The sequence below is a fragment of the Rousettus aegyptiacus genome, unplaced genomic scaffold (genome assembly GCF_014176215.1).
Source record: "Rousettus aegyptiacus isolate mRouAeg1 unplaced genomic scaffold, mRouAeg1.p scaffold_m13_p_12, whole genome shotgun sequence".
Classification (NCBI taxonomy): Eukaryota; Metazoa; Chordata; class Mammalia; order Chiroptera; family Pteropodidae; genus Rousettus; species Rousettus aegyptiacus.
The window spans coordinates 47,230,697-47,244,338 of record NW_023416287.1 but is presented as its reverse complement, the minus strand read 5'-3'; the positions used below and the strand labels follow the sequence as shown (position 1 = coordinate 47,244,338).

At 34.2% G+C, this 13,642-nt stretch overlaps 1 protein-coding gene across 10 annotated transcripts in view; it reads right to left on the bottom strand.

Annotated features, from left to right (window-relative positions):
* PIEZO2 (piezo type mechanosensitive ion channel component 2) overlaps positions 1 to 13,642 on the bottom strand; it is a 375,431-nt gene that overhangs the window by 181,660 nt on the left and 180,129 nt on the right. For all 10 annotated transcript variants that reach the window (XM_036229852.1, XM_016119848.2, XM_036229845.1 and 7 more), the window contains exon 4: positions 4,236 to 4,278. In XM_036229852.1, coding sequence (XP_036085745.1) covers positions 4,236 to 4,278 — 43 coding nt within the window. The remainder of the gene's footprint in view (positions 1 to 4,235; positions 4,279 to 13,642) is intronic.

The following is a 13,642-nucleotide window of genomic DNA, read 5'->3' as shown; positions in this document are numbered from 1 at the left end:
TTTTATCTAAAATATTCACAAAATGAGAACAGCCAATAAGGCTTGTGATTTGACACTATGCCCTCAGAGCTACAGAAACAGGAAAAATAAAACAACACAAAACAGAAGAGACCTATAAGTCAAGAACTTGGTGTGCATTTTTGTAAAACTCTTAGTGTTTGAAACCAGGCAAACATGTACTTGAATACAGATCAATATGAGTGGCTCTGAGTTTATGGGTAGACTACTTGATTTTCTTTGAGTTTCTTTGCCTGAGAGATAGCAACCATGGTCTACAGTAGCAGTCAATGTTGGCCAACAGCCAATTCCTGCAAATACAATTTTATTGGAACACAGCCATACCTATTATCTATGGTTACTTTCTGCTACAACAGCAAAGTGAGGTTGCAACAGAAATTGTATGGTCTATGAGGCCTGAAATGTTTACTATCTGTCCATTACAGTGAAAGTTTGCCAATCCCTGGTCTCTGTCATGGTTGTATTGCCTAGAAATGATTTAACAGTGCTTAGCGCAGGGTATCTGTTTTCATTAAATCATCAATTCAAGGAAGCACTAGATTAAGGTCACATAAACTGAGAAGAAATGTTTCATTGTCACATCCTTTTGATCAATGAATCCTTAACTATTTTAGAAAAACCTCTTGCCCAAAGTGCTTCACTTAGGGGACAGCAAAGAATCTCAACATATTCTTTCCTCTATGAAAAAACGACCCAGGATAAATGCAAATTAAAAGGACACTGAGATATCATTTCTCACCTATCAGAGAATCTCAAGTTTGACAGTACACTTTGTTGACAGGGGTTTGGGAAAACAGTTATATTCATGCATTGCTGGTGGGAATGAAAATTGTTGAAACTCTAAGGAGAAAACTTGGCAATATTTAACAAAATTCTCTATGAATTTATTGCTTGATTGGACCTGGGAATCTCTCCCTAAGATACCTGGCAAAAATACAAATGTGCACAAGGTTATCCATTACAACAGTTTTGTTGTCATTGTTAAGAGAAAAAGAGAAAATATCTATTCATAGGGCACGGAGTTAAAGCAAATGGCCTGTGATCCATTTTCCTCCTTAATACCAAAGAGACACTGGGGATAGGGGAAGGAGTTAATTGAGCTGGTTTAGGCTCCTTGTAAACATATTAACTATATCACTAGGCAAACAGATTAGTGCAGTTTTTAGCTCAGGAGAGGGTTCTCATCGATGGAATGCTTCAATCAAGAAATTCCTGGTTTAGAATGTTATATAAATAAATCTTCAATCCATAGATTTATTAGGCATGAATCTCTGGAGAATATCATATAAGCTATTCAAATTTCTTAGGTCTAAAATGGGGGATGTTGCCAAATTAAATTTTCCTTGCTATATGAGGGAACTGCAAACCTCATTAAAAACCTAATTTATTACACTGGGCCAGAAAGCATGGATCTGGGTGACAAACAAGGGCTTGGGGATCCAAATAAGATATCCTGATTTTCTCCCTGCAGTACTAAGTATCCCTTGATAACCAGGATCCTTGAAATTATTAGCAAAGCTTGATACTGTATAAGATCCCTAATTTGATCAATCTCATTCTTTGTGTTAGCTCATCTACACAAAGGAATGCCATTTTCAGATTAATGAAATAAAGACTACCTATATCCACTAATATGGAATAATCTCCAGGATATATTCTCAGTAAAAAAATTGAAGTGCAGAAGAATGTATATAATGTATCTATCCCTTCATGCAAGCACAGGTCAAGGATGAAGATATATATAACTATTGGCTTTATATGCAAAAATAAACATTGGAAGATTAAATCAAAAGTTAATAAACACAGTAACTATCCAACAAATAAGGAACAGGGCACAAGAGAAAGAGACAGACGTGATACTTATCTGAAAAAACTTTGTCAGATAATTTGTACTTGTAGACATACGTTATATATTTAAAACTCAAATTAAATTTAAAAAATCTATTGAAATTAAAAAAGATTCTGAAACAAGTTAATAAATTATATATAAAATTTATAACATGACCACATAGAAACAAAATTCAAGCAACTTTAGTTTTCAGTCTTTTTGATTGTCCATCCTTAATAAAATATAAACTTAGGAGAGTACAAATTTTTAAAACTTCATTCAGTTGTCTTATTGTTAGTGATAATATTAGTATTAATATTATGCATACATTAAAATAAAACAAGTTTTGTTAAGAACTAAGATTTTTCATGAAAAAGAGATATACATTTTATAGAAAAGTTTAAAATTCTGTAAGATTATACTTCATTGGAAATATTGCATGACTTCAAGATTTATTTTTCTTAAAAAAAGTCCTTCCTAGCTTCATCTTTTGAAAAAGCCCAGAAATATCATTCCAGAATTGATGAGAATTCCTAGTATTTAGATTGTAGTTTCCAAATATCATTCTCCACAAAGAAGGAAGGGCTCCTTGAAGAATGGCTGACTCCAGGTCTATAAAACTGGATGAGCTCGGTTCATCTAGTTGTACTAGAAACATGGAAACTGTAAAAGACCATAAGGCCTGCACTGAAAGGACAAGAAGTCAACATGAAGTTGTTCCCAATAACAAAAGGGAACAAGCTGAGTTTACATGAAATAGGAGGGTAGACTAACAAGTATAACAATATCACAAATGGACAAATCCAGAATGTGAGACATTCTACAAGACAACTGACCTGGTTTCTTCAGAAGTCAATGACATGAAGAAAAACAAAAGAAGCTGGGAGAGACCTGGGGGAAACCATCTAACTAAAGAGGCTTGAGAGATGAGAATAGAATGTGTGAGCTTTAGTAGCATGCTGATTCTAATCAATATCTGTAAAATGACATTTTTTAGATTATTGGAAAATTTAAATAATTGATTGGGTAATAAAGGATGCTAAGGACATATTGTTTGTATTTGGTTATAATAGTGACATTATGATTTTGAAAGAAAACACACATTTTTTTCAGAGATGTATACTGACTTATATAGTGATAAAATGACATAATGTCTGAAATTTTTTTAAAAAATATTTTAGCCAAAAAAATGAAGAAAAACTAGTATGACAAAATCTTACTGAAGCTGGGAAACAGATATATAATGTTTAACTTGCTTTTCTCTCTCCTTTTGTGTATGTTTGATGTTTCTCATAATATGAAAGAAAAAGAAAGAGAAAAATGTTTTGGGAAAAGATGTCATATGAAATAAAGCTGCATACGATTTTCTATTCTTTGTTTTAAGTTGGCCTCTGGGATCTGTTCGTCCAAGCCAACATTCCCCCAATAACTTAAAAACTAACTATGAGAACTTACTGTGAGACCCAAAAATGACAGTGTTGATTGAGTGGAAGTATATGTAGAGAAATAAATAAATATTTGAATCAACTTAAAAATGGTACAAAAATACTATCACAGTTGGTCTGGTGATGATCTAGTCTCTCTTACTATTGGAGAAATAATGCACTTTAAAGTATTTTATTATTTATTTATAGGCTCTAAGCATTTTGTCAGATCAAGACACATGAAAATACTTTCAATATGATGAAAAGAACTAGTCAAAACCTACGCTTGGAGTAAAAAAATTAAAATTGCTTTCTTTCAATAGTTATATCAACATTGCAAGTTCACTATAAGATGCTAAATACCACTGGGAGGGATCTGTCTGATATGCTGTCATTCAGTTCCAAGGACAGGTGGTCTAGTAACTTTATTGACCCTACTTCTACACTTTCTGATGTCATAATGAGTCATTTTTTTTTCTTTTGAGGACATGCTGGTATAGAAATGCTTAAGAGTGACATGATCTCAGTCTTTCCCTTAGAGCTAATAAGATCTAATAATTTTAATAATTGAAAAGGTATTAATATACATTTTTCTGTATTAAAACTGTAAAACTGAATATTTCATATTAGGTTAATCAGCTAGGAAAAAAGTACACTCTAATTCCTGTAAATCTCTAAATATACAACTTACCTTTTAAGTTTCGCAGGTTTCGCAGCTTAAGAAGCATTTCAAATGAATTGTTCTTTTTAATCTTTATGTCCACTCTGTATGCAGGCAAGGATTTTATAAAGTAAAGCTCTATTTTATAAAGAAACTGAGTCTCAAGGGGCAAAATAATGACTTAACCGGGGGCACACACTTACCAAAGCAGTGGTTGCAATACCACTAATTTTCAATCAATAAATTACTTAGCATAAAATAGTACATTAGTAGCTAGAAGTCGAAACATGCTAAATCCACTTACCTTTCAAAGCCAATCTGCCGAAATGTCTTTTCCCATGTTGAACCTGTAGCAGAAGGAAGGAATATAATTAGTGCACATCAGGTATCCAGATAGCTTTGTCCTGGTTTGCACACCCTGCTAGGTATTCAGTTTTATATTTAAGTGGAAGACTTTGTTTTTCCTCAAATGCATCACTCCTCACCTCCAGTCCCCAAATGGCCTTTTAGAGAGCATACCACATGGGGAGTTAAACACATACTCCTGAAATGGGACAAATCTCTATACTACTTTCTTGTGGTAAAGCAGTAGACAACTAAATTCATTCTCTAAACATGTCTGTTTCAGAGTGATATGAACAAAATTCTCCTGTCAAAAATAATGAAACTGCCTATCATAAGTTGTACTCTCTAAAATTCAACCCTTACTTGTGTGTAGCATATGTAAAGCTAGATGACACTGTAAGAGAGCAATATTGGCTATCCCAAAATATGTCTCTTTATCATGAGGATCATTTTAGGCTGATTATTTTTAAGAAACAGGCGACTCTGGATGTTTTCCTTTTTACTTCTCCTTAACTGTCTAAAGGAATTTAAATACTGGTGCTTGTACCAGGAAGACAGCTATTACCAAAGACAACTTCTTTACATCAGAAAGACTTCTCTGCACGGCATGGCAAATACTTCTTTACCAAACAGGGGCTCTTCTCATTACCACACAAATTGTTTTCTTTCCCTCTAAAGTCCCAAACCCACACCCTCTTCTACTTAGCCCAGGATAATACATAAATCTCAACTGCATAATTATCTGTGATCTTCGTATCTTTGGGATGCCCATATGTATAAAATTAAATTTGTTTTTCTCCTGTTAATTTGTCTTATGTTAATTTAATCATTAGACTAGCCAGAGGGACCTAGAAAAGTAGAGCTAAATTTTTTTCCTTCCCAACAACACTCTGAATTTCCAACTCATTATACACAATGCTTTTATCTCATTAAGGTTGAAGCATGGAATAAACATTTTATTTTTTAAGCTAAATATTTTAATCAGAAGTCTCCTGAACACAAAAATGCTGTTTCAAGCAACATGATGAGTAATATATCCAACTCCACAAAATTCAGCTAGATATAAAAAAGGTTTTCTACATTTTTTCCAAAAACAATTCTTTCCTACATTATAGGAATAATAATTTTCTCAGAATTGATAGAAAGAAAAGTGCAAATTTTTATCAAAGACTATTTTAACAAAAATTCTGTATTTACGAAAGTTGTGTTTGTGCTTAAGCCATAGTTTTGCATTTTCATGACATTCAGTCAGTGGCAAAGATATTTTGATTTTAGAACTATTTCAAGTAAACATCCACATATCTCTAAATTTATAAGTTGTGTTTTGTACTAGTTGTTTGATAATAACAGCAGATAATCACTGCCTTTCTGTATAATTTAGTTCTGCAAACAGGAAATGGTAGATTCAGCAGTGGTCTCCAGAGACAGCTAAAAAGCTACCCTGTTTTTTTTCCCTAAAGTCACAATAAACTAGGATGGTGCTTATATTTCTTTCTTGAGAACTCTATCTCACATGCTTATCTTCAGGTGGCTACTCAGTGTCTCCTAAACATCTGACAGGCTTTCCAGAAAGGTGGAAAATTATACAGGAGTAGTTTCCTCTGTGAGGACTAAACCAGTCCCAAAAGAGCACAAACATGGCATTTCACCATGGGGTTAGAGTTCATATTCCTTGGCTACAATAAAGCATGTAAAATATTTTTTGTAAATAATAAGACTAAATTTCAGATACGAATTATATATGCATACAAATTTAAAACAGATTCGGGCTTATCTCCTTGTATAAAGTCATACTTATTCAGCTGAATTCCAATATGCTTTGCCGAACAGGAGTGAAAAATATGGAATTTTAGTTAACCAGCCCAGGAATTTCTCATGGCCCCTGGCCTATATGAATGTCATCTGTCCTGTGAGTCATATGCAAAAGAATTAAAAATCTCTATCTCAGGAATTCTTTAAAGACAATTATCGTGCTTCTAAGATTCTAGCAATTAAGACATTGGCAAAAAATACATAACTGGAATCCGAAACAGCATTGTATTCCAGGACAGCTGGCAACTCCCTGGCCCAAACTAAGAAGCAGGAGAGATTAAGAGTCTCCTGCCAAGTGAGAACCAGACAGTCTAAGCACAGACCAAGTGGGAAGGGTCCAGGAAAAGGTGGGGTGGGGGTGGAGATGGGTGGGGAGTAGATTTAGATGCTACTTTTCTTGACTTCCTTTGCTTCCAACGAGAAACAAAGCACCTTTTAAATTTTTTTACATGTGCATTTTCCCCAAACTTTTCAGTATATTCCTAAATTCATTTTTCTACAAATTTTTAAGAAAATCTCTTTTTAACAAACTGAATTTATTACCGAGGTAATACAAAAATAAATGAATCTGCCACACTGTAGTATCAGGCTTTTAGAACATGGAGCTTTAATTAAGAAATAGATTCCATATTCTTATTTCTAAGAAAAATAAACTTACTAAAACAGGCAGAACATGTTAAAAGTGTTTGGTGCAAGACTTCCAGAAACTCCTTAGAATAAACATTATTAAGCCACTCTATTGAGCACAACATAGATGATGAAAGGATTGCTTCCTTCTAGTCACTAGAAATCAAATTAATTAATAATTTGAGCATCTTAAGTACCAGAGGGGTCCATCATTGTTTGCTGTTGATACTTCACTAATCATCGCAATATGTTAGGTATAGGAACGAATATACTAAAATATGATTTCTGCCCTCAAACACCACATGCCCTAGAGGTTTGGGTTTTCGTGTCTTTTGTGAGCACTTAGCTATGATGAAAGGAGAAACACACAATAAATGGAACAGACATATCCAGATCCTTTGGCACCAATAATATTTTTGGCAGCCCATTATTCAGCTGCTAGGAATTATTTTAAAGCTATTAACCATGTTTTACATGGTAAGGTAATATTATTCTCCTTTGCCAGAGCAGTCCAACGTGGGGAAAAAAGTAGAAAAAACAAAAGGAGCTAGCAGACTTCTTTGATTCAACACTTTTTAAATGAGATTTATAGTATGGAGAAGTCTAATATATGTTGCATCCTTCATGAAAAAGCAAACAACAGGAACAACAAAAAGGAAAATATATAGCATAGAGAGATGGATACAATGCATAAGAGAGACTTTTCCTTTACACTGAGATGAAATAATTAGAAATAATGATTATGATTCTTCATTTTTAAAATTGCCCTTTATAGCCTGGATATTCCAACAGAATAGAAATCTTTGTGGAGGGTCACAAAGACCAGAGGCTGGAAACCAACCCTGGACTAAATGTCATCAGTCTGAAGAGCAAAGTATATAATCCCTGTGCATCTGCGGTGACAAACTACCCTGTCATGCCCTTTGGCACTGACACTCTTGTGATTCCAAGGGAAACCACCACACTGAAGTGTAGGGAGCCCTTCCTCAGGTCATCCACGTTCACTCCTTTACAAAATGAACAAATCTCCAGTTCTTTGTTCTCACTCTCCCTCTCCCACTCTCCCTCGCACATGTACCCCATCTACCTATTGGCTTCTGTTGATTCCATGTTCTCTTCTTTATGGAAAATTCCTTTCTTTGAGAACTACTTTCTTCATGCCCATGAGTTGCTTCTGGGGGTACTCCCAGTCATATTACCTCTCCTTCCTTGGTGACAGGGTCAGGGAGGTCTGGGAAGTCCTCAAAGCACCCTACCTCCCTGGCCACAGGTGATTAGGATGGGCACATGTTGGGCTAGGTCAAGCCATAACGGAACCTTTCTTGGCTGTTTTTACCTAACAGGTAGAAACCTCTCTGGTTACCTATCAAAGAACCAGGATCATGTGAGGGCAGGCCTAACAATGTTCACAGTGTGGCCATGTTCCTGACACATGGAGAAAGCCTGTATAAGAGGAAGGATAGGGATCCGTGAGCAGAGAGAGAGGAGAGGGGTCTCCTATGGCATCCTTGTCTGTCCCAGAGCTCTTGATGTTTTCTCCTTTCCTGCCACTCCAGTTATATGAGAGGGAAAACAATCTGCACTGTTTACTCTAGTATTAAGTCTAAATTCATTCTAGTATTACATCTAATTTTAAGCTTGACATTTGTATCTCAAAGAACACTGAATATGAACAATAAAAATTAGGTTTTTCTTCTGAGGTGCTGTCAATTGAAATACATACATAAAGAAAGGCTTTTGTTGTTTTTCTTGAGTCACTGATACAGACCTTTTGTATGACCGACTGTCTAAAAATGAGGTTTTAACAATGCCTTGAGCATCCAAATTTTAGTTGGGAATACAAACAATTTAAATAAAGTATAGATATTTTAACCACATTTTAAATCAAGAGAGTGAATATTCTCCCCAAAATTAATATAGTAATATGAACAGTTTATACTTCATATTATTTTAACATGTATATATATCCTAATTTAATTCTCCCAAATACTTCATGAAGTCAGTACTATTATCATTCCCCTTTTCAGGTGAGAAAACTGAAGGATACAGAGATTTAAGACTTCAGAACTAATGTTCCTAACTTCTTTACTCATTGCTTTGTCATATATTGGATGTTGCATTCTTGTATTTCCCTCCTTCTTCATTTTCCTTTTCTTATTCTCCTTCCTATAATTTGTTTCTTAATCTTGCCTTAATCTTGCTATAAAATGGAATTCAAAAATATTTTTTAAATTCCACAAAGTTTTGTGTGTCTAATTATTAGTTTTAGAAGCATGGGAGTGCCTATAGTAGACATTATCCGTCATCAAACCCCTTGTCACACAACACTTTTCACCTAGGACCTATGAGTCTTCCTGTGTTAGTTTTGTTTCACACTCAGTATGTCCAGCAGGAGTTCAATATGTACAAATAGAAGTAGACAGAAGGCCATGCACCAATATGTAACTGCAGATGATGAAAAAGGGCTGGTCATTTTTTTATTTCCTCTAACTTTTCTGTAGTAGTGGTTTAAAATCACAGAACTTTGCCTGTTACTTGAAACCAGACATCTGAGTTCTAACAGCTCTGCCTCTGGTCATCTGTATTTCCTTCAACAAGTCCCTCTTGGGTCTTTCTCTTTCTTTAATGTAACATTAAGGGGTTTTTGGAAGTCCCTTTCAGTTTGTAATTTTATATTTTCATAAATGTTATTGAAAACACAAAATTGTCTATTTTTATGTTGTAAATTGGTTGCTCACTTTATTATCATGTTTCCTCATTGATTACTTTCATCAGTTGTTCTCAATTTATTGTTGCTCGATTTCTAATACATAAAAAGAAAGTAACTTGATATTTTTGTAGGCGTGCAGTGGTGATTGGTGGTCAAATGAGGCATACATTTTCTTCTAATTATGAACAGTTTTACACCTAGTATGTCCAGACGTTGAGAACCACTTGAACTTGGATCTGCACCTCTGCTTTTTTTTCCCCAAAATAATTAGCAGAAAAGGACTAATAATTCATGGAAGTGGTAGATTTTTGCCAGTATATTCCTATAAAAAGGAAAGTGTTTTCATATATTGTAGGGGCTGCCAAGCAGTTGAACATGCAACTTGGCATAGAAATTGATGAAATACTCAAGTATCAGGAATTATACCAGTTATAAGCTTTCTAGTGGAAGCTTCATTTAAATTACTTTTAACTCTTGAAAGGAAAAGATTTTCATATATAATCAAAAAGTCACAATTGTACCATGTATTGAACATTGAGCATAATGTGAAATTCTAAAAGAAAAATTGACCAGTTTTATTTGGAAATATTAAGATGCTCTTAGGTTCAGTTATAGTTGAAATCTTTTAAACTACAGAAATGGCTGCTCTAATAGATGATATGTACCCAAGTGATGCAATTTCTCTAGCTAATGAACAATTTCAGCATTTTGGGTTAAATGGTGAGGTCTGCAAGTTTTTCTGAGTCCTAATTCCCACATGAGTTTTGTTATTAATGGGTTAAAAGTAACTGTAAAAGATAGAGGTAAGGAAGAAAATTCTTTACCATCCTTTAATTAATAGTTTTCAAATTAAATGACCTATATATTTTTCAAAATGTCACCTTCACCTCTACTTAATACTGTTGCTTTGTAATGTCCATTACTTCTTGCTCTGATCACTAGTATCTAGATGATAGAGATGATACTCCTTAAGTTACATACATTGGTTTTCATTCCACTTATCCTTAGTCATTTCTTTTCATATGCCTTAACTTTCCATCATCTAAGGGTGATGATCACTTTATTTTTCCTTATTTGTAAAATAATATGGGTTATTACAAAGCATTAAAATATCTGTAATTTTTTATTTTTGCATAACCTCTCAGAAGAAAAACATGCTAAGGCTCTCGTAACCATACTTGCACCTGTAAAATAGAGGTCATCCTATTTTGATACCTACGTTAATCACTGTATTTTTTAACTGTATAATGTAACTCTTTCCATGTCAACAAATATAAGAATGTAATCATTTTAATGCCTGTACAGTGTTCCACAATTTAACAAAATGAAAGTCATTAATTAATATCTAAATCATAGCTACACTTTTGCTATTATACATACAATATGTTGAACACTTCTAACATTTTAGCTTTTCATTTTATGAATTGCATGTTTGCTGCACCAATAGGTGGGAACAAATATGACATTTTTTTTTGATCCTCATACATTCTTTAATATCCAAATATCTCAACTCCAAGAAGCTTGAATGAGCATAATTCTTGTTTTATAATATCATCTTTGCTGACTAGGGTCAGTCTGAAAAAAATGACCACTATTTACTCTTTGTAGAGAATAGGAAAAGCCTATACACAATATGGAAAACTCTTTTCTACAATGGAGGATGCTACAACATCTTAAAAGGTTTTATTTTTAAAAATTACTTTAAAATTACTCTAAAATAAAATGTGAATCCTAAACATTAATTTCCTTATCAAATAATGGGTTTTTAAAGATAACTATTGACTATAAAATTTCTGGTTTAAGATTGGGTCTGATAGGCAGTCTGTATTTCTTTTTTCTACTGACTTCACACTCAAATAGCTATGGACACACTGGAAGAGAAAAACACATACAGACAGAATCTTTTCAAGAATCTCAGAGGAACTTTCAGAAGTAAATCAATTGAACTGAACTGTAAAATTCAACTTGTATTGTTCTATGTATATGTCTCCCATGGAAACCAAACCAGCCAGCCTTAAAGCAAATAAAAGTACATTTCACTTTTTTTCCCACTGTATTCCCTCTAGTTCAGAAACACATGGTCCATACAAAACAGAAAGTGGCCATTTGTGCCTTTTCTGCAGAGATACCTCTTTCTGAAGAAGCTGGACTTTCATTCCCATTATTATCACCGTTACCACCCTACCTTCCTTTGACAGCCTTGCCTTCGATACCTTTCCATATCCAGTCCAAACCTCAGAAACAATTGACAATAAAAGTTTGTGTGTGTGTGTATTTACGTTTGCCTAAGCATGTGTATATTTGTGTTGTGTATTTGTTTTTGTATATGCATGTTGGTGTGTGTCTATTTATATTTGCCTATATATATGTGTATATTTGTTTATCTGTTTATTTGTGTCTCTATACGTGTGTGTGTGTGTGTGTGTGTGTGTGTGTGTGTGTGTGTGTGTGTGTAGAGTGATGGAAGAAGAGAAGGGAATCAACCTCCATACCCCAATGTATTTTGGGACACAGAGTCCTCATCAGTGAAAAGTTATAGGAATAGTTAGAGCTTGAAAGTTAGGAAGTGGGGATAGTGGGGGAAGACGTATCTTTTTACAAGCCAGAACATATTGAGATGGGGACAGATGAGAAGTGGGAGTTGAGAGCGAGAACTGGAAGAAAAGTCCAGGCCAAAGGATAATGTGGATCCTTTAGGTTAAGATTATGGTAGTTTTAATAAACTAAAGAGGAGGAAGCTGGAGGTGAACAGAATTTGAAGACACAGAGAGGAAGGCTATTGCACAATTCCCTAGTTGCTAAGAGAGGAGAACACTGAGCAGTCGGAGGATCCTGAGACCAAAGGAAACAGGCAAGGGAGAATGCATGGGGCCATATTTGCAGCAGGGGATAGGCAGGGAGTATAGGTGTAGCACTCCCGAAAGAGGGCAGGAACACGATGAATGTAAGCAATGGGTACATGAAAAAGTATCCTGATTGGTTGCCTATTTGGATAAATTTAGTTACTACGCAATCTATATGTAGATTACTCTTTTGAAAAAATTATATTATGAAGAACACCAGAAGTGTACAAATAAAGCCTTCTGTTTTAGACAATGTAGAAGATACTTAATGATACTGCCATATTCCTCATGATGAAGACTAAATCTTTAATATATAAGTGTGGAATGCTGGGCTGCCTCTGATTCAGTCTGAAATTTACTTTAAAAAACAAACCTCTGATATCCATTTGTTAATTTATTTTCTGTCTCTTGCTCTCAAACGTTGAGTATAGAAGACATTTCCAGTAACTGTAATTTGAATTGTTTCAAAGCCAAGTAAATGAAAGTTTCCTGCACAGTCTCAGAAGTATTTAGTAATATGCCCAGAAAACTGATTAAACTTGACTTCAGACTTTAAAAATACTATACTTCTATAATTCATTAGTCTTTAGTTTACTTGAAATTCTAAGATGCTTGCATTAGATTACACCCTACTCATTCTTATATGAACTTCACGTTAGGGTTTGAGTTAAAAATTTAATGAGATAAAGATCTATAAGATCACTTAATAAGAAAATCACTAAAAAGTGCTAACTGTTAATCATAGTCTGTGAACAACCTCTGGTGATGTTTAGCTTTAGGAATAGAGGTGGAACACAATGTTCTGAAAACTTATGAACAGTACTTCAGAAGAAAAACCTAAGTTTTAGCAGGAGACCAAGTTAGAGAATCTCCCTAATCAAGGTATCAGAGGACCTGCTGTGTTGATCCTTATGTGTTACAATAGCTTCGTAGGTCAATATTAATTCATGCGTATTTGTTTTTCAAATAAAAATTTTACATTTTATTGTATAAGTATAAAATATAAAATTTACAAATATAAAACATACATTTTATATAAAATTCTACATTTCAGGGTCACTGTTACACAGCTTTTATCCTTTCTTAAACTAGCTTGCTATTTCATATATCTGAGTAGATGGCATCAATGATGCTAATTTCCCTCTACTTCAAGGTGTTAGTTTTTCTATCAAAACCAAAAATAAAGTACCTGAAATTTCAGCAAGGCAGAAAGCAGTAACTAAGCTCTTGCAGCAAAATAACTTTGGCCTTGAATCCCTACTCTACTACTTGACATGGTCAGCTATGACACTGGGACCCTTACTTTAGATCTGCAAAGTTAAGGCATCTCTAAAATTAGGATTGATAGTGCCTTCATACAATGAGGACATGTAT